The 21,762-nt window shown below is 36.5% G+C and overlaps 1 protein-coding gene across 1 annotated transcript; it reads right to left on the bottom strand.

The window, feature by feature from the left end:
• Positions 1–382: 382 nt before the first annotated feature.
• LOC111908593 (uncharacterized) lies at positions 383–2,989 on the bottom strand. Its single transcript, XM_023904410.1, has 5 exons — positions 2,953–2,989; positions 2,227–2,856; positions 1,862–2,133; positions 1,477–1,783; positions 383–525 (listed from the first exon to the last, which is right to left on the bottom strand). The coding sequence occupies exons 1-5, from the start codon at positions 2,987–2,989 to the stop codon at positions 383–385; spliced, it is 1,389 nt and encodes a 462-aa protein (XP_023760178.1).
• Positions 2,990–21,762: the final 18,773 nt, after the last annotated feature.

The raw sequence follows: 21,762 nt of genomic DNA, 5'->3' as shown, positions 1-21,762 counted from the left end.
GAATTAGCCTGATAGTTTCCAATCGTGCAACTGGTGCAAAAGCTTCTTCAAAATCAACGCCCCTTTCTTGGACATACCCTTTGGCGACTAGGCGGGCCTTGTGTTTGATCACGTTTCCAGCTGCATCCCTTTTTAGCTTGAACACCCACTTTAACCCTATTGCCTTTCAGTTTGATGGAAACTTGGTTAAAGTCCAAGTGTTATTACTTTCAATTGACCTTAACTCAAATTCCATTGCTTGCTTCCATTCCCTTTCATTCGATGCTTCTTGAAATGTCATGGGTTCATCATCTATTAACAACAGTTCCTGATTTCTTTCATACATCTCCTATACTTCTGCATCATTCATTCTTGATGTGTTCTGGTAGATTTCGTTAATTGATCAGAACCCTTTTGCTGGAGTGTCATCAAACGAAGCTATTGATCCGTTTCTTTCGTGTTCTTCAGAGGTTTGACCTGGGAGAGTTGTTCGTGAGTCAACTCTAGACGAGTTTGACCATGGCGAGTCTTCATTCGTTGAATCACCTATTACATGTTCAAAGTGAGAGTTATTAGTTAACGACATGTAGGGTTCTTCATTCACATCATATTCATGTTGTTGGGCTGGTGGTGATTGGGTTATTTCAACATTGGTCCAATAGGGTGTGGTAAGTGGCTCCTCCTTTGTGTCTTCAGTCTAGGCTCAACATTTTGCCTCGTCAAAAATTACATCTCTTGCAATTACTATTCTCCGATTTCTGGGATTATATAGTCTATATCCCTTCGTTCCTTCTTCTATTCCCAAGTAGAACATCGATTCACTTCGATCGCTTAGCTTGGTTAGGCCTCTCAACTTTTTGACAAATCCCACACACCCAAAAATCTTCAGATGTGCAATCGAGGGTTTCGAGCCCTTCCATGCCTCATACGGTGTTACCTCCTTCAAGGCCTTTGTGCTAGTTCTGTTCAACAAATAAACAGAGTGTCGCACCGCCTCTCCCCAGAGTTGGTCCGATATCGCCATGGCCTTGAGAAACGATCTCTTTATCTCCAAGATCGTCCTGTTACGACGTTCCACAACGCCGTTTTGCTGTGGCGTATGTGGCGTTGTCAATTGGCATTTTATCCATGCACTTTCACAAAATTCCAGGAACTAATTGGAGTTGAATTCACCCCCATGACCAGTCCTTAACATCTTGATTCTAAAAGTGCTTTCCTTCTCCACCTGTAACTTAAATTTCTTGAACATAATAAAAGCCTCATCCTTTGCTTTAATCATATACACCCACATGTATCGTGAATAATCATTGACTATTAGTAGGAAGTATTGGTTACCTCCCTTTGTTGCTGGTGTAATGGGGCCGCACAAGTTTGCGTGTAGCAACTAGAGTGGTTCTTTGGCTCTCCACTGGGCCACTTTTGGGAAGCTTATCCTTGCCTGTTTAGCTAACATACATCCTTCACACACCTGTGATGGATGAGATAATCGAGGCATACCTGTTACCATTTCCTTTCGTGTCATCTCCCCAAGCATTTTGAAATTTGTGTGACCCATAAGTGCATGCCATAGCCATGAATCATCATTAATACTCATAGCTAAGCATACAGATTTCCCAGGTGTGAGCCTTATTTTATAAAGTCTATTCTTTGACCTTTGGACCTTCATAATCAAGCAACCACCCGCATCATACATTTTTAAGAAATCTCTCTTCTTTCCTATGTCATATCCTTCCTCAGTCATCTGTCCCAAACTTATTATATTGCTATGTAGGGCTGAAATATAATACACATCTAGGATGATGAACTGATCACCACTTTTACAATCAAATAATAATGTACCTTTCCCTTTGATTAGAACTTTATAACCATCTCCAAATCATACCTGTCCAATCACCTTTTCATCAAGTTCTACAAATAAGCCCTTTAAACCGATCTTGTGGTTACTAGCCCCATTATCTAGATACCACATATTATCATCATTGTTCTCTCTTAGCTGGTTTGGGTACACCTTTTCTTCATTCAGAAGAACCATGCTTGTAGTCTCGTTCTCATGTACGGTCAACAGAAGTGCAGGTCCATCTTCGTCTGCAACTAAATTCGCCTCCTGTTCCTGTTGCTTCTTTGCTTTGCACTCAGAAGCAAAGTGGCCAAATTCTTGACACTCAAAGCACTATATGTGACTTTTGTTATGAGGCTTCCGGTTGGAATTCCCAGTTTCTTGTCGTGAACTACCACCCCAACGTCTACCTCTGCCACGCGTCAAACCCCGACCACGTGAGTTGCCTCTTCCTCCCTTGTCACTATTTCTTCCTCTTCCACGACCACCCGTCGTGTTTGACTTGCTTGGACTTCGATGGGTAGAGGAACCTTCCGTCTTGGCAAGTAACAAGGCATTATCTTCTTGTGTGCTTGTCTTCCAGAGTCGAAGTCGGTCTTCATATGCATTTAGATGCCCAATTGCCTCTTCAAATGGCATGGATTCCATGTTTGAACTTTGTTCAATCGATGCTACCAAGTTTATGAACCTTTTAGGGACAGTGTCAAACAGCTTTCTCACCAGTTCTTCATCATCTAGTGTTGCTCCTACACTGCTGTATTTTGAGATCATGGCTGATATTCTTCCTACATAATCATCTATTGTTTCCGTAACTTTCATTTGGAGTGCTTCAAAATCGCTCTTCAATACCCTCAACCTTGCTTTCTGGACTCTTTCTGCACCCACATACCGTGACTTTAGAGAGTCCCACACTTCTCTAGCCGTCTTCATCTTGGCATCCTGCACAAGCATCTCTTCTGGAATCGATTGGAAGATGAAAGCTCGAGCCTGCTTGCTCTTCTTCTCATCCACAACCACTCCGGTTTGTGGCTCAATGGCATCTCATAACCCATGGGCATCCATAATATCTTCCATATTAATCGACCATGTATTATAATTGAGCGAGGTTAGCATCGGGCATTGTAGGGGAAACAGACCGTCTTTGGGTGGATTGGATGATGATGCTACTGTCATGGTATTGTATCTGATGTACTTGGGCATACACTCTAATCAGAACCTTGAAGCTCTGATACGAACTGTTGGTGATCAAGCAAGAATAAGAGAAAATATGACAGAGTAAAGATAGCCTAATGATTGCTTTTATTGAAATGAATGAAACTGGAAAAGGTTACTTCTACTTAACAACTAAAACAATGAAACTTTAAATAGGCTAAATACAACTGAAAAACAAAAAATAACAACAGATCTTTTACTGGGCAACACTCCCACGTGCCCTTTTATTCTCCTGATTTCCTGGTCAACATTGACTAATAGAAAACACAATGATCATGAGAATGTAAGCAATATGGGCGACACCATTAGGGGCAACATCCGGTGCGTCTATTGGATGTCGACCCTAATGCCCGTTTCACCTCTAGTAGTGTCGTCCCTATTGCTTAAATTTGTAGTAGTGATCAATGTTGAGTTTCTTGCTTTATATATATATATATATATATATATATATATATATATATATATATATATATATATATACTTATACTACATTAAATGAGTTATTTTACCCTTTTGGATTTAGGATTCTCGTTTAGTGGTAGATTTGAAATTTTTTATGTGTAGGTATTTGTGAAATTCGTTTTATTTGATTGTGGTTTCGTAAGCTACTAGATACTTTTTCCTTGCTATTTAATGTGGAAGTTACTCAATACTCGTTGCCCTTATTTTCCATCATAATTATTGCATGGTATTTCGAAGATGCAAGAATTCTCCCTAGGTCGGTGTTTATTTTTATTTTTTTATTGAAAAAAAAAAGATAAAGAAGAAAATGTATGGTCGACCATTGATGAGCTGCGTACAATACAAAACAACACCAGTTGACATGCATGAAGACCCACAAAAAGCACATAGGAAACAAGATCTAGGAACAACTTCAACAACAATTGATTGGGTTGAACCAAGAGGCACAATAAACCTATATGAAACTCATATGCCTTTAATATGTGAAATATGTCATAGATGTTAGAGGTGGAAGAGGGTCGATCAATCGTATTACTTTATGCTTTTTACTCAGTATGGTTAATTAAACTACTATATTGGTCAATGAGATGTTTACTTTTTCCTTTTTACACGAGTTGCTTAAACTCTTATATTGGTAAATGGTATACATGTTTTGTTTTATGCTTGTTACAGAATGAAGTTGATGAAGTTGTTCAGGAGGTAGACATTAAAGAGTTGGAAGCAGACATTAACGAGGTGGAAGTTAATATTGTTGATGAAGTTATTGTTCAAGATTATGCTCAAGTACTTAGAGAAGTTGGTTATGAAGAACATGAAATCAATGTTGCTGTTGACCAAGTGGAAGTACTAAATGAATTACCTATTGCAAGACATGTTGAATCTGCAATGCCAATGGTATGATTTGTTTTACGGTATGAAGTGTTTTACATTTATTCCACTTACATTATGTTTGTTATAGAATATTGAAGATTATCAGGATGCTTTTCTTATTGATGATACCCAAGAGTCAACCCTGAAACCCAAGTTGTCCCTGAAGTTGCTTTTCAAGGCATTCAAGAAGCCAATGTTAGAGTTGAAGACTTCAGTTGAGAAGATGATGAGGAATAAAAGTTGATGTTGAAGATATTAAGAAGGTGCAAAATTTGAAATGTCCAAAATTTTAACATGTTGCTAGAATAGTAACTAAGCATTCTTCTACCAGGCTTGATTATCCCATTAATTCCTAATAGTTTCTTTGTAAAAATGTAAATGCAGGTGCATGACTGAGAGGAACTAGCTATACAACTGTGACGCGCGTGTAGTCGTGCCAAGAAGCTTTGACTTGGCTTTATATATATGCTCTTTAATGGATATCAATCTTAGTATTCTTAGTATTATATTGGTGGTGAAAACTTTTTTGCACACTTTTTTTAGACGGAAACGAATTAAGTGAAACCTACTTATTTGCACACTATCTTCAAGTATTCAATGAGTTGATGGTTTTAAACATTAGATACCATCATAATGAGTATTTAGAATGTATAATATATTAAAAGTGATAAATTTTCAAAAATGCTCTAAACCTTTTCAAAATTAGAAAATTTGTCTTTTTATTTGGTTTTTGTCTAGTTTGATTGTAGATTTAGTCTCCATCAACCGCTACTACATGTCGTTGCTATTGCCTTTCTCGCCGTTATTATTGGTGCCACAGATTGTTGTGACTAATGCCTTCGCCATTGCTATTGGTGTCACTGCGATTGAAGTCACCGCTAATATTTTTTGTTAAAATTACAACATTTACAAAATACATAAAAACTATTATTAAAATACATAAAACAATATCAAATGCAGAATGCAGAAAAACATAATACTATATAAAACACTTGGTATAAAATTATTGTTATACAAACTTAAAACATACATTAACAAAAAATAAAACATATAATTAATCCTACCTGTCTAGTTTCAAAGCATACTCTTAAAAACAATCCGGTTACAAAATAAATATTTACATTAATAAACTTATAAGTTAAAATAACAAACTAAAATTTAAGAATTTTCCAAACTAACAATTTCCAAAATATCAACATCTACAATCCAAACTACCAAACTAAATATAACAAACTATCAAACTATCAAGGTATGATAATAAGCCAAAATACCAAACTAAAATTTACCAAAATGCTAACATAGAAAGTATAAACATATAATAAAATACCAAACTATCGAAGTTTTAACATAGACTAAGCTATAAATTACAAAGTACCAAAGTAAGATCATAAACCAAACTACTAAATTGTCAATTACCAAAGCTTGTGACAAATAATCAACATAAACAAAAATTAATAAACTAACATGCATTAATAGATCTTTAGACAAGAGTTTGAAGTAAACTAAGCTAGTTTTACATGTGTTTGATGTGATACCTGAGCCTATTGTGGTGGTTGTAATGACTGTTTGTCAAAGTAACTCGATGTTCTAAATGAAGGCTTATGCTCAATGCCTTTAGTATATCCACGACAAGCACCCAATAGCTTTTCAAATATGGGCTACCTGTACTAACTGTGTTAGTCTAGTGGTGTTCAATTACTTCCTTCAGCTGAGCTTAACTTTGTAGTTCTATCTCCCGTACCGAATCATGTTGTATTTTACAAAGATGACTATATATATATATATATATATATATATATATATATATATATATATATATATATATATATATATCATTGTTGTAGAAATCAGTCTAAGCGGCCAATTAATCGACGCCTAGGCGCTTGGCATCCTCTAACCGCCCACGGATAGGTGTTAGAGGGTTAATTTATCAGCCTTGGTCAATATCGGTCAAAGCCGATCGAATTCGGTCCAAATCGGACACCAATTCAGACCAAGTCATTCCAGCCCACTTTAAAGAAGTCGTCGGCCTAATGGAGCCAACAACCCAAAGCACTGCTGTTTTAAGTTTAGAAGGGGGAATGTCGCTCATTTTATAGAATATTTCTACCTATTATTTTGCCCTAGCGGCGATGTGGGATGTGGAACTATTCTTTACAAAACTCATTCATTGTCTTTGTTCACATAACAGGTGGTCCCTTTTTCTTCTTTTCTTCTTTGCTTTTTCTTAGTTCACGTAACAAGTGGTTGAATGTTTGAGCTTCAGTTTTCAATGGTGATTTATTTGTTTCCATAACCACTTCTTGGCCTACCATTCGATGATAAGAAAGTCAACACATAAGAATTTAATGGGGATACATTGGACCCTGCAACAGTGATGACCCCATAAGGATGGATTATCTGCAACATCAGTTCAAATCCACCCCTTCCAAACCCTGAAACCCATCACTGTCGCCCACTTCTATCCCACGACCACTCGCCCTTTTGAACCCATCATATTGTTTTCCCCTTTTCTCCCATCCTACTCCACTTGCACCATCAAAATTAAAAGTCTGCTCGTTATATGATTTAATTTAAGACACTAGGTTTAGAGTTCGAAAAGAACTATAGAGGGGGAACAAAGTGGGTATGGTCGCTGGAAAGTAAGGGAAGAGAGGTTTGGTGGTTGTGGTGGTTTTTGGAAAATGGTAGGGGAACGTGAAGGGATGGCCGACAGGTTATCTCTATTTCGATTAAAGAAATGTTTTAAAACTATTTATTCATCTAATTAACATTAAAAGAAGAATAATACCACATGGATGTTTGTCATTGGCAAACATGATATCATAGGTAGTTTGGATAAAATCCAAAGGAAAACTGAAATGTGTGGTTTTTATCGGTTGTAAAATTCATTGAGGGGTTTTTGTGATCATAAATGTCAAATAGATTGGTTTTTCTACATTTAACCCATTACATATTTATTATTTGTTAACTTGTTAACTTATATTCTTAGTACTAATGTTATATTTATTAACTTTTTAACAATTAATGGTCTCCAATTAATCTCCGCCTAGCCGATTAATCCCTTGACCCCAGTCCACCGCTGAGTTACCGTCGAGCGATTTCTACAACCTTGATATATATATATATATATATATATATATATATATATATATATATATATATATATATATATATATATATATATATATATATATATATATATATAGTAGCCGTTTACCCACGCAAAGCGACGGGTGCGGATCAACAAAATGACATAAAAAATTTGTTAAACAAAATGACGAACAGATAGAGATTTCTTATATTTGGGCTAGGATTAAACATAAGACATTTTTGGGCTTATTCGATTTTAATAGAAAGAAAAACCAAAGGAGGAGGTAGCGAGCATGAGAGAGAACCAAGGTTTTGCGGTCAATGGCAAGACATTTTTGGGCTTATTCGATTTCATACACTTGGTCAAACTTTGACCCATTCAAAATCTTATCATCATCTTATTTGACTTTTTCATTATTATTGACAAAATCAGTATTTAGTGATTCAATTGGATATGAGGAACACTTGGTCAAAGTTTGACCCATTCAAAATCTTATCATCATCATCTTATTTAACTTTTTCATAAATGTTGACCGGATAAGATTTAGTATTTACCGATTCAATTTGATATGAGGAACACTTGGTCAAACTTTGACCCATTCAAAATCTTATCATCATCATCTTATTTGACTTTTTCATAAATGTTGACCAAATAAGATTTAGTATTTACTGATTCAATTAGATATGAGGAACACTTTGTCAAACTTTGATTCATTCAAAATCTTATCATCATCTTATTTGACTTTTTCATAAATGTTGACCGGATAAGATTCAATATTCTTTTAATGCATAAAGTCATTGTACATGATGCACTAATGGTTTGTACCTCTTAATTTCCAGCCTTTGACCAAATTTGCATAATAAGTAATAATGATAAGAAAAAGTCAGCATTTTAGTTGAACTCCTACAAAATCCTAATTTCTTTTCCATAAATCCATCAAATCATAGACTTATTCATTAAGTTGTGTCTGCTGTCGTGGGAAAATCTGAGATGTAACTCCAATATTCCATATCCCATATCCCAACATAGAATTATGCATTTTAGTTAAACTCCCACCAAATCCCAATTTCCTATTGATGTGGACACCCTACAGAAAAAGAAAAAACAAAAACCAAACATGAAAACATAAACAAATATTATAAGTTATCAAAAAATGAACTAAAAGGGGAAAGAATGTGATGAACAAATACATGTGGTAAGGGAAGCCGGAAGCACAGACGGAAATCTGAAACTTAACTCCAATTCAGAAAACAATCATCAAATTTCAAGAATCATAATTGATGAGGATATTATGCAAACATCAAAAACTAACAAAAAAACATAGAGTGATGATATGCAGACTATGCAAAAATTAGAAGAAATTGCCACTTCGATTTCACAATGTAAAAATTAGAAAGACTAATGATCTGTAGACCAAGCAAAAATCAGAAGTGAGGATTCGAAAAAAAGTTAAGTCGTTGACCACATAGATTTCATAAATCAGAACAAATTCCACTAATATAAGTAGATAATTCAACAAGATTGAGCCAAATAAATCAATACTTACTGGGGATTCGTTGAATGTGGTGGTAAAGGCTTCAATTAGGTTTCAGACATCAAGATGGAAGCAACAACATTCGATCTAGTGTTATTGGAGAGAAAGCGCGCGACTGTGTAAAGCTTCAAAGTGGAGGCGATAGTGGTGGATGAGAAATTTGAAGAAATCTACGAACCTAGATGGAGAGTTTTTATTTCAAAGCTTGAATTCACATGAGAAATTGAGCGAGGCGTTTAGGATTTATTGGGATGAAGGTAGACCACAGGAAATGGTGGTCGACATTGGGTTTCTGCATATCAATCTTATCTCCATCAATACGAGACATATTCAATTGACTGATTCAACTGACCGAACTCTAAGGAATACTGGGTCATATTTGACCCATTCAATTTGAAGATAAGCTTAGAAGACCTATTCAAAATTTGTCTTTGACCGGATAAGATTAATTATTCTCATATTTAACCCATTCAATTTGAAGATAAGCTTAGAAGGCCTATTCAAAATCTGTCTTTGACTGGATAAGATTTATTATTCTCCGATGCATAAAATTATTGTATATGATGCTTAAAAACTTGTACCTCTTAAAAATCAGCAAAATCTAGTAAATGCTTTTTAAGGTATATATATATATATATATATATATATATATATATATATATATATATATATATATATATATAGATACACACACACACATACACACACACACACATATATATATATATATATATATATGCAAATTATACTTTAAAAGAACACATACATAATGTTTCTTGAGTAATGAGCTATCGACTTGTAACACCCTGTTTTGAGTCGTTTCATAATTCGGGGTCGTGACCCAAAGATCAATTATCATAAGGCTTCGGACTTTGGGGAAAGAGAGGTTTAAACCCATTTGGATGAGGTTAATGTAGATTATGTGATCTAAGAGTTCGGTTTGTTCTTTGGAGCCCAAGGTTATAATGGTAAAAGTGATGATTTGGGCTTTTCATGAATTAAGGATTTTATTTTGACATGTTTTAAGTCAAAAGTAATTGGATATGGTTGTAGAGCTCCTCAATACCTTTCCGTGGATATAAGGACCATCTAAAACAGAGTTGGAACGAAGAAGTTATGACCGTTTGAGGTTATAAGGGTTTTGGGCTAAGCTGAGTACGCTGGGCGTATAGGGAGTACTCTAGGCGTACTGGATGATCGTGGAGTGCCATTAAGTACTTTGGGCATACTGCAGTCAGATGAAAACCCCAAATTAGGGTCTTGGACCCTATTTAAAGGCCTTAAATCATTTCCAACCTTCCTTATCTTCAGCCTTCATCCCCTCTAACCCTAAATTTGAAACCCTAGCCACATTTGGTAGGACTTTGAGCATTGGAGTGATTTTGGTGCATTTAGAAGAATAAGAACTCCTTGGAGAAGTTTTGGTTGTCTTGGAGCTTGTAAATCAAGGCCTTGTTCATCTTGATCTAGCTTCTAGAGGTATAAGCCTATAAGGTTTTAATCTTGATGGTTTTCTCATGCAGATCTAGTTTGTGGTTATGATTTTTCATGTATTGGTCCCATGGTTACGGTTCCTATGAGTAGAAGTTGCTCCAGAACCTTTGAGCCTCATATTTGGTCTTTGCTGAGGTCGTTATGTCATAAAATTTGGATCTTGATAAGTATAATCATTCCATGCATGAATTGGTGGTCTTTTCGTGAAGTTTGAGACTTAAGGCTTTGGTTTGGACCCCATTAAGCTGTGTAAATTCAAGTTTATGACTTAAGACATCCCTTAGATGTTAGATCTGAGTTTGATTGTTTTTGTCTTAAGCGTTAAATGATAAAAATGAGAAATGATCACAAAGGGGGTATGATGGGCGTATGTATGCGTACGCTCAATGTAATGCATGGTTTCTCTGATTCCTCGCTGTGACGGGTTGTACTCTAAGCTTCAACATGCACTACACATGGTGTACTCGTGAAATGCTCTTTTTAGGCCTTTTGGGCCTTGGGTCTTTTGGGACATGGGTCATGAGCTGTTAGGTCAGATATGGGAAAGGTAAAATGGCCTTTTACCCATTAGATTAATAGAAAATGAATTGGACCTTGGATTATGGGGAATTATCTTAATTATTGATTAGGGTTAATTTGGTTGTGTTCAATGTGAGGGATCTGGTAGTAGCAGCGCGTGTGTTTCGGTTATCTTGGATTGAGGTGAGTCTCCTCATTGTACCCATGGGCCGAAGGCACCAATGCAACTGTTGAATCATAAAAAGTGAACCTCTAGTAATCACAAGCAATCAAGTTACGATGTTAGCTGAATCCGAGATGAGATGAAGTTTCGAGATTGAAGGTGAAGTCCGAGATCAAAAATATGTTCACGCATTTAATGCAATTTGTCTTATCTTTGATGTAACAGTTCATAGGACTTACTTTTATGTATATTTTAGATATTAGTTTGTCAAACACTGATTATTGTCCAATCCTAATAATGTTCCTCGGTTTGTACTATGTTCCTCCTCTATTATATAAGGAGTGAATGTTTTACCATTTTGATACAAGTGAACAATTCAAGTTTTACACCAAGAATAGCAAATATTCTCTTCACATCACTTTCACTTTTTCTTCAAGTCAAAGTTCTTTCATAACATTCTTCTTGTTCCTTAAATATCTTTGCATTGATTATACTCTAAGTTTACTTCATTTATTACTTAAATAATTCATTGAATATCTACCTTCAAGTCCTAACTGGTTTACCTGATTCGATTGGAACTTTATATTAAGAGCATATGTTGATCTTAAAGATTAACTCAAGGTTTGAATTTTCAAACCTTGTCCTTGCGGATTGATTCTAGTACTCACAATTGGTATCAAAGCTTGAGTGGTTGTCCTTTGAATTGATAAGAACATAATATAGTTGATTTAAAACTACCTTGGTATTTCAATCATTTATGTGTTCAGGATAAAAGTTCTTCTATATACCGCTTCTGCTCTAATATCTTAACTTCAATCGTTGCTCCTTCTAGTTGTTGCACACTTGCACTTCTCATTCCCCACTTCTAGTTGTTGAAGAGTATGATTACTGGAAAGTCAGAATGGAAAGATTCTTACTTGGTAAGGAAAAAGGTGAAGAAATATGGAGATCCGTGAAAGAAGGTCCACATATTCCGGTTAGACAAACTATAAAAATGATGCTACAACTCTTTTAGGCCAAGAAGAACAACGTCACGTACCTCTCACTGCTACCGACATCGGAAAGCTACATGCAGATCAAGTTGACTTTTCTCAGATGGTGTTCGGTGTCCTTCATTCTCTCTTTGAGCACATTAAGTTGTGAAAATATGATAAAGAGATTTGGGATACTCAGTGTCTAACTTCAGTTGTCAACGAGTTCGATACCTTCACCACTACTCCTGGTGAATCAGTTGCCACGACCTCCAATAGGTACCGAATCGTCGTCAACAACATGACAACTCATGGGATAGTCTGAACTCCGCTAGAATACAATCTCATGTTCATCAATAGTCTTGGTAAAGGACGGAGAAATGTAAAATCATGTCTTCAGAGTAATGGATCTCTGAAGAAGCTAAAGCTTTACCAATTGTTTGATGAGCCGCAAGGACATGAATCAAATGTTGCACAAACATTGCGAGAACTCCCAGGAGGTCGTTCAGCTATTGTTAGTTCTTTCGATCCTCAAGTCTCGAACCCCTCTGTTTCGGACCCTTTCAAATTTGTTATCCTACCCATTCCACCTATTCAACCCTGTCACACCCCCAAACCGGAACGACGGAAACATTCGGGGGTGGATGACTTCATGCTCAGTATCATAACCATAGGGAAGAAAGTAACACACAACCATCATAGATATAATTTAAAAGATTACATTGTTTCCAAAATACATATTCCAAAAATACATGTTTTTAATTAAATTACATATGATGATAAAATGTAGCAAAATAATCTACACCTTAGCGTCTTGACTTCAGAAATCTTGCGGTTACCTGTATTACTGATTACCTGAAAATACAAGTTGTTTTGAAAAGAGAGTATCAACATAAAGCTAGTGAGTTCACAAGTATTTTATAAAAAAAATATGTTGTTTCCTTAACGTTTGTTACAAGTTTGTTTCCAGAAAATCCAATATTTTCTAAAAGATTTGTTGTAAAATGAATTGAAACAAGGCCTAAGATATGTAAGTAAATCGTCATACTTAGGTGTGTGTTTTATATTTAAATAAAACTACTTTGTATAAAGCCTTAGAATTTCCATGAATTTTATGTTGTGTTAATGTTCCATGCGAGATGTTATAATCATACTAAAGACTAGATGGCCTTGAATGCGACGTTCTTCAGGCGTCGGAAAGTTATGACACTTGTCACCACAGACCTGCCGGTCTAGCTGTTGCAAGCAGCTCAGGTGCGGGTTTGTCGGACCTAGTGTAGATCTATACACAACTATCACGTTCTCACTCCAAGAGATTCTGATTATAACTAAAGGACTTTTCTGTGGTACTTGGAGTACCCCGAAGGAGAATGTCTCACAAATATTCATTAACGTGTTCACTCAGTGTGTAGTGAAAGTTCATTTTGTAAATCGATAATGTTATTGTTCTCTTTGTTAGATGAAGTGTTCAAAACTATACCTATTATAGTTTATCAAAAGTGTTGTATGATGGTATTAAAAACTGGTTATGCATGTATATGTATTTCAAATTAAGGATATTGGAAATACTAAGTGTAAATCTTACACACCTTGCTCAACATGTTACAAGGTGTGAATAACTCTTAAATATGTATTTGATAGTTTTACCCTCAATTGTCACTGTTTTTGAGTAATTATAGAAAAATCATTGTAAGTTGAAAACTGAATCCGCAAACTCTGAGTATTTGGAAAAAGTGTCTACTATGTTCATAAATTTTCCCATAATTTTTGGTGGTCTCAAACTGGTGTGAAAATGTTCATTTTCACACCCTGGTCTGATTTCGTTGCTAGAGTGATAGGCAGTTTTGTAAAAATCACCATAAATTTTAGGAAAATCGTATGAAGATGTGCAAGTAGTCATTTTAAAGGTATAAACCTGAGCTACTTTAATATTATACAGTTTTGAAAAATATTAAGTTTAAGTTGGGTAAAACAGTCCGTGAGCAGGTCACAACTTTTCTGTTGTAAGCTATCAAGTTAAGTTTTGAATATGTTATGGTGTTTTAACTTGTATCCCCCCTGAAAACTGAAGAAAACTAGAAAATATAGGGGTATGAACTCACCTTGAGTGATGAATTGAAGAGTGGAAGGTTGAAGTTAAGGAATATCAAGCCAAGAGTACTTGATGAACACGTAAAAGCTTGGATGATCCTAAGAACGATTCTTTGGCGTTAGAATGTGTGTAGATGATTTAAGGATGTTATGAAAACATGGAATAACACATGAGTTTAAAGGAAATACTTACCAAAAAGTGCAGTAACAACTCAAGAACACTTGCACAAGGTGGTGGAAAGTAGAGAGAAAGAAGCTTTCTTAGGGTGATATGAGAAGTGTGTAAGTTTGAAATGAGCAAGTAACTCAAGAAATACTCCAGGGATTTCCTTATATGGAAGGTTGTTGGAGAAACTTGTGGATTTGAAGTGATGTGTGCATTAGTTTGTGTGATGTGGATAAGGTGGCAAGTGAGAGGGTGACACATGGAAGGCAAGTGGGCACACTTGACCCACTTGTGGGGTAAATATACTCTTAATATAAAATAATGATTTTTAATTAATAAATCCTTGAGAAATAAATTCTGGGGGTTAAAAATGATAAAAATATGAATTTGGTGAAAAAATCCTGTAAAAAACGGGCTTAGGAGGCGAAAGTAGTCGAAAACCGGACAATAGAGACCAAACCTGCGAGGTTTGGCTCTTAGGAGTGTGAGAACCAAGAGGGAAAGGAAGGAACCGAGAGCTGGCCGAGGGTCCGAAGTTCCGAAGGGTGATGCCAGGGTCTCGCAGGGGGAGCCGAGGCTCGGTCCTCGCTGCTGATCTTCGGTCCGCTGAGGTTTCGGTCCGAGAGGCTTCTGACACTTTCGGTTCTGATAGGAGGGTTTTGGCTCCTAAGAGGAGTTTCTGTTCCTAAGAACACTTTCTGTTCCTAAGAGGAGTTTCGGTTCCTAATAGGAGTTTCGGTTCTATAAGGCTGTTTTCCGAGAAATCTTACCGTTTTGCGTGATTTTTGACCAAGTTAAGGGTCGGGATGACCCGGATGACCAGAAAAAGTTTGAGAGAGATTTCACATACTTGGAGAGATTTGGGTGATATTTCACATACTTGGAGAGATTTGGGAGAGATTTCACATACTTGGAGAGATTTGGAAGAGATTTCACATACTTGGAGAGATTTGGAAGAGATTTCACATACTTGGAGAGATTTCACATTCTTGGAGAGATTTGGGAGAGATTTCACATAGTTGGAGAGATTTGGGAGAGATTTAACCTTAGCCATTATTATCGCACAATCTCGCAAATACAAGGTTCGTGAACCCCGTTACACCTCGTTAATGGTCATTTTAAATCCCCGAAAGGTTCCTTAGCCGTGTTTTGATGCGTTTAATTCTCTTTTTAGGGTTTTTACATTGTTAACACATAGATTTTTCGAGACACTTGAATTTTTGACATAAAAATTTACATTTTTATTCATGGAATAACTTCTAAGATACAAGCACTAATTAAATTCGACCAGTTTGACTTGTTTGACTTTAACTAGAATTTGACGGTTGTCACAAACCCTCTCCACCAGCTTTACTTGTTCTTGATAATTACGAACTTCGCTTTTAACAAGAATTTTCTTTATTGTCCACAAAATACAAGCGACCGTGGAATCCCACTCACAAACCATATAATAATCGTTTCCAAGCTCCTCGCTAGAGTAACCCTGAACCATTTCCGAAACCTTCAGAGAACCCATCTGCCTACAAACCAAACATCTCGACACCAAGTCATTCTTGGGATCCCGTGATAATCCGAAGTCAGACTAATCGAAGATAGTTTGTCACAAGTGTGGTCATGGAAATCACTTTGCCAAAGATTGTATGGTTGAAGCGACATAGAAACCAAAGATCAAGGACTCTGCATACTATGCTTACCGAGCCCAAGAAATGTCTGCAAGTGAAAAATATTTTGTCACCACTGTGTTAAGAGGTGTAGAAGGGTATTGGTCATCTGGAGATGAAAAAAATGAGAGCTTTGGGAGAAACATGTGTCTTATGGCTAGACAGACAATCAACTGTGATGAAGGCTACTGGTCATCTGGATCAGAAGGAGATGATGAAGATGCTATGCCAAACATTTACTACATGGCAACTAACGATCCACCCGGCAGAAACATTGTTCAACATGTAAAATCTATGATTACTGATAATAATTTTGATTTCTCTCTTTGTGAACCATATCTAACCGAGATCCAATTAGATATGAGCATCATCTATAAAGCCTATGAGTTTTCCATAGAAGCGAGTGTAACAACCCGAAGTTGTTCATCGCGGAAAACCCATTCTACCCGTATAACTCGCCGTATATTAATTCGTTCCGGTGTCGTTTTTGGGTTAAATTAATTAAATTTATATGTTTAATTGATGCTAATGAGTGTCCAAACCCCTTAGGAACTCATGAAATTAGCCCAAAATGTTTATTTCATAAGTTTTAGAAATGTCCTCGCCGGGTTACGGAAACTTAATCGGGTGCGACCAAAAGCCCCGTTTAATGTCGGTATCGGGTAGAATTCCACCGTGTCCAAGTTTTGCGACCTATATAAACATGTTAAATCCTTCATTTGAAGCTTTTGCTTCCTCTCTCTACTCTCTCTCTAACCTCTCTCCTAAATCCAAGTTCAAGGGTCCAAAATCCAAATTTAAGGCTTCAAATCTCTAAGGTACCTTCCTTAACTCATTGTGTATCATATTTGACCTTCAAATTCGGGATTAAAACATGAATTAAGGCCTTGTATATGAGTTTACGGCCCTGGAAGGAGCTTAGGCCGTAAACACATAATTAAAGGGTTTTTAAGCCCTTAAACCCTTCCAAGACACAAACAAGACTTAGATATGACTTTTAGAATATTAATAATGGACTTAGAACACTTTAAACATGGATTTTGAGGGATTTGAATGAGTTTACAGCCAAGGCATGATCTTGGGCTGTAAACCCCGCAAACATGAGTGTAAACTCATTTCCAACATGTTAGAAAGCCATACACCCTCACCAAAAGCCTTAGAATAAACCATAGAACCAACCAAAAATAGATTGGGGACCTTAAACATAACCAAACTCATCATTTTAGAGTTTACGGCCATAGCATGTGTCTCATGGCCGTAAACTCCTTATTGTGTGTCATAAGGTGCCCCAAATTCATTTCAAGGCTTGTATAAATTTTGGGAACCACATTTGATAAATTTTGAGTCATCAAAACACTTATTCAAGGGGGTATAGGAGTTTATGGCCGTAAGCTCCATGCTAGGGCCGTAAACTCCCTGAAGTGTTGATATTGGTGTTTTAAATTAATTCCAAGCCTTAAATCAAACCCTAGAAATTTCCCCTTAAATGTTTCAAGCGATTTTGCACCATAAATCACCCCACCATGAGTTTACGGCCGTAAACTCACGGGGAATGGGTGTTATAGGCCGAAAACTCTTGTATGAGTTTACACCCAAAGAGTAAACTCCAATCCTTAGTCATTCAAGTCCTTAAACTCCACCTGGGTCCCTCCAAACACTTGCAATGGGGTGTTTCCGCGACTAAAAGTGTTTGTCCCTAACAATTAAATAATCAAATTCCTAATTAGATACAAATGTGTATCTTTTCATTATACATAGGAACCTCGTGCGTTTGCAAGCCTCGAACCAACGTTTAGCATCCGAAATCGTCACATTTCTCGTCCGGTGAGTTCATACCCCTACGCTTTTTCCGTGTTTTTCAATGTTTTCAGGGGGGAATACAAGCAAACTATAACTATTTTCAAAACATAACATTGATGTGTTTCAAATAATATCTGGAAAATTTATAAATACCTTTACCCCTTATGTATTATGCTGAGCATAAGGGATGATTTATCAACTACAACTAAATGAATTTTAGTTAAGGAATAATCAAACTAATCAAATTATTATGGGAATAATTTGGGGTTATTTAGTTCTCGTTTTATCATGTACATATATGTATATAAAGTTATTAGATAAACTATGTCTGATTCAGTTTATATCCGTATCATTTGAATGTATTGCCAGATAGTTTCATTGTATGTATCTGTATTCACTCTATTATGTTTCATAATCTTTTATATGTTTGATATCGTATGAGAACCCGGTGAATAGTTTAGTACTAGCTTGTGAGTTCGTCACTACCCTTTTATGGATGATCAATAAATCCTCCCCGGAAGTGTAACCAGAGTCTCCTGGAGGGAGAGCGAGGAATTTGTGAATAGATCTATTCGGGACTGACAATCCCACACCTTAACTGCTAGCTACAGTTAGGCGGGCATGCCTGGGGTGACAAATTCTGGATATCGTCCGACGTCTGACAAACGTCAAGGAGGTCTCGTTGTCGTATCAACATGGTTACCCGACTCACAATATGTATTAATATGATTTTATTCACGGCTTTGGTTTTGGATTTGATTTTATATCAATTTTCTATCTTTATATCTTGTATCTAGTATGGGATGGTAATCCCATGGTTTTTAGTCTGTAGGTTTCATATCTATTGCAGGATGTTATTCCTATGGTTAGAATCTATATCTAGTTCGGGATAGTAATCCCATGGTTTTATCAAACTAACCTATATCTAGTTCGGGATAGTAATCCCATGGTTTTATCAAACTAACTTATATCTAGTTCGGGATAGTAATCCCATGGTTTTATCAAAACTATCTTATATCTAGTTCGGGACAGTAATCCCATGGTTTTGAAACTATATCTTGTACGGGATAATAATCCCATGGTTTTAAATCTATGTCTAGTCCGGGATGGTAGTCCCATGGTATTCAATCTATATTTTTACGTATATCAAATTATCTTGTATCTAGTACGGGACGTTGGTCCCATGGTTTTCAAACTACTTTCCATCTACAGTTCACGTATATTAAAGTAATTTATATCTAATTCGGGATAGAAATCCCATGATTCTCAATATATAGTTTTGTGTATTAAACTATACTCTGTGATATTCAATCAGTCTTGCATTTAGGAAAATATGGGATTTTCCTAGGGTAACATATAACGCGTAATTGAACTGGTAATGAAAGATAACTAAACTGTTTTACATAAGAAAATATGGGATTTTCTTGGATAACAAACCTTTTTGGAAAAACTAAAGGAAACTGGTACATTTTCAGAAAACAAACATCTTATGAACTCACCAGCTTTGTGCTGATTTTCAAACCCCTTGTATTCTCAGGTCCGCATTAGACAGGTACCCGGTGATATCTTTTGGTGAAGACGGAGTGCGCAGAAGACTCGTCTTGATTTTGTTTATATGATATATGTATAAAACTTGTACAATTTACTTTTGAAACAATTGTAAACTTTCAAATATATGTAATGTAATGGTTGTTTACTTTGATTACTATGTGCATTGTATTTGATACTCAACGTGGAGTCAACCCCGGAAATGTTTCCGCCTTTGGTTTTCAGGGTGTGACAATGAGTGAGAAGATAGATAGTGAATTGAGTCGTCTTAAATTATGTTTCGAGGATAAGAAGCTTAAGATAGACTCGTTAGAACGAGAACTTGTAATGTCACAAGATGATTGTATCATTCTTAAATACAAATGTGATATCATTTATTTTGAAAGGAATGTCTTAATTTATGATAACAAACGTCTGAATGCCAAAATTGATGCTTTTCATCATGCCATAGATATTATTAAAGCCACTGAACGGATGACTCATAATTTTCGTCATCCTTGGTCCAAAGAACCTGGTCTCGGAAGCGAGTTTCTAAAACCTATTGCTCATGCCTTGAAGAAGTTACGCGATCTAACTTTTATGGGAGACATTCTGAATCACACATATTCGGATACCCCCGTCTCACCTTTTTCACACCTTCCTGAGACCTCAGATCGGTTTTCATCTCTGATTCCTGAGTTTCAACCCATAGTTGTCATGTGTCATGATTCCACGCCTCTTCCGCATCTCATACCCATGGGCCTGAATTAGACCTCATAATCATTCCCTAGAATCACCCATACTGTAGTTCAGATTCCGAACCTCAGTCCTCCTAACAATTGTGTTGTTGAGGAAATAATTTCGGAGACAACTAGGCCTGGCTCTGATAAATCAGATTTTGTCTGGGCATCTTTTGATAGTGACGTGGAAGAAGAAATCTTAGGAGATTACTCATCTGACTCTTGTGTTTCTAATCTCAAGTGATTTCAAAAACAACCCTTGTGCCAATCAGGCCTACATTTAACAACCCATCTGCTGGGCAAACTTCCAAGTCATCATTTGGCCTAAAAACTCCAAAATTCACTAATTTTTGCAAGCACTCTGTACTTCGGAACAAGTTACAATATGGTATATTGATAGCGCTTGTTCCATGCACATGACGGGGTAGAAAGATTTTCTGCGGGATCTTAAACTCTCACCAAATGCTGGCTACGTGACGTATGGCAACAACTCTAACTCTCAGATATGAGGTTATGGCATCCTCACAAATGGAAATTTCTCTGTGTCAAATGTGGTGTATGTAGCTTACCTGAAGCACAATTTGATAAGTGTGGCTCAACTCACTGACTCTAACCGAAAGATTGAGTTCTGCAAAAAGTATAGCTATGTCATGACAGAAGACCGAAAAGAATGTCTCATCAAATCGAATCGCAACAAGAATATGTATCCTCTAGACATCAACATGATCATTGGCAAGCATCAACTCTGTCTGGTCTCAAAATCCGTTCCTAGCATCAGTTGGTTATGGCATCAGAGGCTTGCCCATTTAAACTTTCGAGATATAAATGATCTTGTTTCTGGTGAAATGGTCAGAGGTCTGCCACTCCGCAAGTTTGAAAATGATCACTTGTGTGTTGCGTGTGAATGTGGGAAGCAATCAAAGAAAGGTCATTCGATTATTATTGAAAAATCAATTTTGGAACCATTGGAACTTGTGCACATTGATCTTTGTGGACCTTCCATTGTAGAAAGTCTACATCACAAAAAGTATATTCTTGTGATTTTTGATGATTTTACAAATTTTACATGGGTCTTCTTCCTTAGGCTGATATCTGAGACAACCTCGGAACTTATCAATTTTATCAAAGGAATTGAAGTTCTCGTCACACTGCCTGTGAGATGAATCCATAGTGATAATGGTTCGGAATTCACCAATGTTACCATTGAGAAATTCCTCTCTGACAAAGGCCCACAATTTCTCTACTCCCAACACTCCTCAACAAAATGGTGTGGTAGAACGAAGAAACATAAATCTCATTGAAGCCGCTCGATTGATGCTCAACTTTGCAAATCCTCCAGTTTATCTTTGGGCTGAATCCGTATCCATCTCCTACTTCATTCAAAACTGAAGCATCATTAATCGAAACATGAACATGACACTGTATGATGCCATGAAAGGTCGTAAGCCGAGTATCTCATTCCTACACGTCTTTAGCTGCAGGTGCTTTATTAAAAACAATCGTGATCAACTCATAAAGTTTCAACCCAAAGCCGATGAAGCAATCTTCCTAGGATACCCAGCAAAATCAAAAGCTTACCAAGTTCTGAATCGTTGAACTCGTGTTCTTGAAGAAAGCTATGATGTCACCTTCGATGACCACT

Source organism: Lactuca sativa, chromosome 4 (genome assembly GCF_002870075.4).
Source record: "Lactuca sativa cultivar Salinas chromosome 4, Lsat_Salinas_v11, whole genome shotgun sequence".
In the NCBI taxonomy this organism is placed as follows: Eukaryota; Viridiplantae; Streptophyta; class Magnoliopsida; order Asterales; family Asteraceae; genus Lactuca; species Lactuca sativa.
This window is presented reverse-complemented; position numbering and strand designations above follow the sequence as displayed.

Coding starts and splice junctions, on each gene's coding strand:
- LOC111908593 (XM_023904410.1), bottom strand. CDS start 2,989: ATGACAGTAGCATCATCATCCAATCCACCCAAAGACG. Junction 2,134..2,226: donor GGGTTTGACGCGTGGCAGAG/GTAGACGTTGGG, acceptor TTGAGTGTCAAG/AATTTGGCCACTTTGCTTCT. Junction 526..1,476: donor ACGAAAGGAAATGGTAACAG/GTATGCCTCGAT, acceptor AACATGTAATAG/GTGATTCAACGAATGAAGAC.